Here is a 3,673-nt window from a genome sequence, read left to right as displayed (position 1 = left end):
AAACAAGCAGAACAGAGGCTTAAAAGAGCAGAATAGAAGCTAAAATAAGCACAAGCTAAAGTAACAAAACAATATAAAAACTAAAAGCAACAGGGCATTAGCTAAACTGTTTCTAAGGTCGACAAACATGCTAAAATTAACACAAAAAAAAAAGAGTGGGAGGAAGAAAGGATCAGAATGATAGCTAAAAGTGAAATGTCAGATTGGTAGCAACAAGCTAAAAGTGTCAGAACAGTAGCTAAATGTAGCATAAGAAGACAAAGAGCAATGCTTTTAAAATAGTTGATCATGTTGTGCTGCAGTTTAGCCCAAAACTGCTAATGTACTAGTTTGTGCATGTTTGTATGTGTGTGTGGGTGTGTGTGTGTTCATTTACATAACTTCCCAGCCCTATGGAGAGATAACATTCTCTGGAACTTTGATGCTTCTGTTTGGTTAGCGACTACACACACACGCGCACACACTTCTACACAGAGGGTATTGGACGCTGCACAAGATAAAACATGGAAAGTTCACTGGAAGGCAAGGTCACGTTAAATGTTGAACATGAAAACTGGAAAGTTGACTTGCTGAAATGGAACAGCTGGCTCCTCCAGCTGTCTTATTATGTTTCCATGTACTGTTAGTGTTGTTGTTGTTACTGCACACATTACTACAATGTTTTTATACTGATGTCAACACATGACGAAGCATTCTCTGGTATTATCCTCAGAATGTTCCTCGTGTGTTTAAAGTATCATCATTAAATTCTGGGACAAAGGCCAAACACCTATTATCATCTCTGAATGCTGATCAGGTAATAGATAATAAATTTGTTTAATTTCTAAGAATGTATTTTGTAATGGTGGTTGTGGACAATTTCACAATTATTACACTAAATTCTGGTGTGGCTGTTGCTTAGTTTTTCACAACACAAACTCTGAGCTTTGCTAAAAAACTTTTAACGTAGCTGTTGATCAACCCAGTCGTTTGTTAGCAAAATAACTCATAAACCACTTGGATTTTAATCAATCACAAACTGCCACATTGGATATACAGCAAATTTAAATCGGTCGCATTAGTCAACACAAAAATGTTTGCAACCTGGTCTATTTTAAGCTAAAATTTGCTGTGGTAGTAGTAGCTGAGAGTCATTCACAACACTTACTCTGAGCTTATTTTGTGAGATATGTGCATTATGGTATTTTTAAGGTTTGACCAAAAAGAAAAGTTTCCTCAAAATAGTAAAAAAAAAAAAAACAATTTAATATGCTGTCATAGTCATCTTTTATGAATGCAAATACAAAATAGCCTAATGTATTAATTACTAAACTCATTGTTTATTTTAAAGTAATAGTAGTAAGGTGCGTACTTTGTCAGTACTTGCAGTAGTTCTGACATAACCACTACTCTGTTGTTGCTCCTGGTCTGTGTGCTGCACATAACGAGAGGCGGGGAGACGATTGCCGCCACGTGCGCTCAAAAGCCTGCTTTATTATGAAAACTTTCTCCTGATTGGTCCAGACACAAAACACGGTATTTATAGACGACATCTAATTGGCTGCCTCCTCCGAGACGACTAACGCAGCGCGAATCCTTCCAAACAACGGATTCTTGCGCGTCTCGTACTATCAGAAAGTAGTGCTCCACATAAACGGTACATTCGAAGACATTTTCGGTTAAAATTTGAATATGATCACAGATAATGAACACTCGATTGGCGCTGAACGTATATGGGTAATATATTTAGTTAGAAAACCGCGTTTTACGCTTTGCTTAGATAAAAGCGTCGGTTTGTATTGATGGCGGAGGGATACTCATCATCCAGGTGACGCGTCAAAATATTGGCTTGGGAAGACCGCGCCAAAGAAGTACAGACAGCGGCCACTCTTCGGGACAACAACACGTCGCTGTGGCCCTTTAAACACACACAACGGTCGAAACGGTCGCTGTGCGAATTTTTTTTTGTCGTGTTTTCCCTTACGGAGGAGGATCGTTTTTGTCGGGAATACCCACGTCGGCACCCAGGAGTCGGATTTGATGCCGGTTTTCGGGAATCTGTGCGCGACTTCGCGGTCGTGACAGAGGGACTTAGACGGGCGAGGTGCGGCGGAGCTGTGGATACACCGTGTTCCATCGCACCGCCATTACTCGGCTGCGCCTGAACTCACCCTCGTTTTCACCCATTCTGCTTCTTATTTTATCTGTGAAAGCCTCCCACCGGTTGGACTTGGTTCGTGATTTATTTTATTTTTTTTACACATACCGGCTTTTTCAGCTCTAATATGTTGCTGTCAAAGTTTGGTTCTTTTTCGCACATTTGCAACCCCGCGAGCATGGACCACCTGCCAGTGAAGATGCAGCGCCAGCCGGGTAGGTGACCGTTACTGACCGTTTCCCCACCAATTAGTCGGCTACTAACGGTTCAAGCTGACCGGCGAGTGGCGTCTCTCTTTGTCGGTTAAACATCATTCTTGTTTGTTTTACTCGCAGTTAAAGCAGATAAGGAGCCCTTCGAAAAGGTCTACCAGGTGGGCTCGGTGCTGGGCAGCGGGGGATTCGGAACAGTGTACGCCGGCAGCCGGATCTCTGATGGCGCACCGGTAAGGACGACGCACCGCTCTGTGTTGAGATCCCTCCGCCGCACTCTGGGGGTTTATGTCTTCTCTGACAGTATTTCTCCCTCCTTTTTGGGTCATTTCAGGTTGCTGTGAAGCATGTTGCTAAAGAGCGGGTGACGGAGTGGGGCACAATTGTAAGTACCCGATGTGTTTGGTTTGTTTTGGTCCCCCTCCCCGCCCCCCTCTGTGGCTGGGTGGGGGTTAGATGCAAGATTTATGGAAACTAAATGTATCATGTGTAATTATGTAGTTTTGTATGTAATATAGTGACTAAATTTGTAATATAGTGGTAAAATTTGTAATATGATCAACTAAATAGCCCATGTTTTGTTGCAGAATGGAGCAATGGTGCCTCTTGAGATCCTGCTGCTGAAGAAGGTCAGCTCGTCTTTTTGCGGAGTTATCAAATTGCTGGACTATTATGAGCGCGCTGACGGCTGGCTCCTAGTCATGGAGAGGCCGGAGCTCGTCAAGGACCTGTTCGACTTCATCACAGAGAAGGGGGCCCTGGATGAGGACACTGCCCGGGGCTTTTTCCTCCAGGTTTTGGAGGCGGTGCGGCACTGCTACAGCTGCGGTGTGGTGCACAGAGACATCAAGGATGAAAACCTGCTAGTGGATCTGCGCACTGGGGAGCTCAAGCTTATTGATTTTGGCTCAGGGGCGATTCTCAAGGACACGGTCTACACTGATTTTGATGGTAAGCAGTCGTTCCCCCCCCCCCTCCTCTGACCCTCCCAATTACATGAGCTGATGTTATGAGATGTCTCCACGCAGGAATGTGAAGTGAATTTATATTTTCTGAATATGTAACGGTGTGGGCTGTTTGCCCTTGATGCTCCGCTGTGCTATATTCAGACATGGAGGCGTTCTCGAGGCTGTGACGAAGCGATCTGTTTTTGGTGGAGGGTTTTCCTCCAAGAGCCTCACACGGGTTATAAAACAAGAAAACAGTAGAGGATAGCAAACAGACATGACTCAGATTATTACATCCGGTTTTGTTTTTGTTTTTTTTTTATAAGTGACTCATTCTCATCTCGTGAGTTTGATCTGTGCCTTCATGTTTCCGGTCG

The 3,673-nt window shown here is 43.7% G+C and overlaps 1 protein-coding gene across 1 annotated transcript; it reads left to right on the top strand.

Annotated features, from left to right (window-relative positions):
• Window positions 1–1,855: 1,855 nt before the first annotated feature.
• pim3 (Pim-3 proto-oncogene, serine/threonine kinase) lies at window positions 1,856–3,300 on the top strand (the record flags this gene model as incomplete). Its single annotated transcript, XM_037696077.1, is given in 4 exon segments — window positions 1,856–2,352; window positions 2,473–2,582; window positions 2,684–2,734; window positions 2,937–3,300. Coding segments are annotated over 4 exon segments (613 nt in total), but the record flags the coding sequence as incomplete, so codon positions are not given.
• Window positions 3,301–3,673: the final 373 nt, after the last annotated feature.

This window comes from Nematolebias whitei, chromosome 22, assembly GCF_014905685.2.
Source record: "Nematolebias whitei isolate Nwh7 chromosome 22, NemWhi1, whole genome shotgun sequence".
Lineage (NCBI taxonomy): Eukaryota > Metazoa > Chordata > Actinopteri > Cyprinodontiformes > Rivulidae > Nematolebias > Nematolebias whitei.
This window is presented reverse-complemented; position numbering and strand designations above follow the sequence as displayed.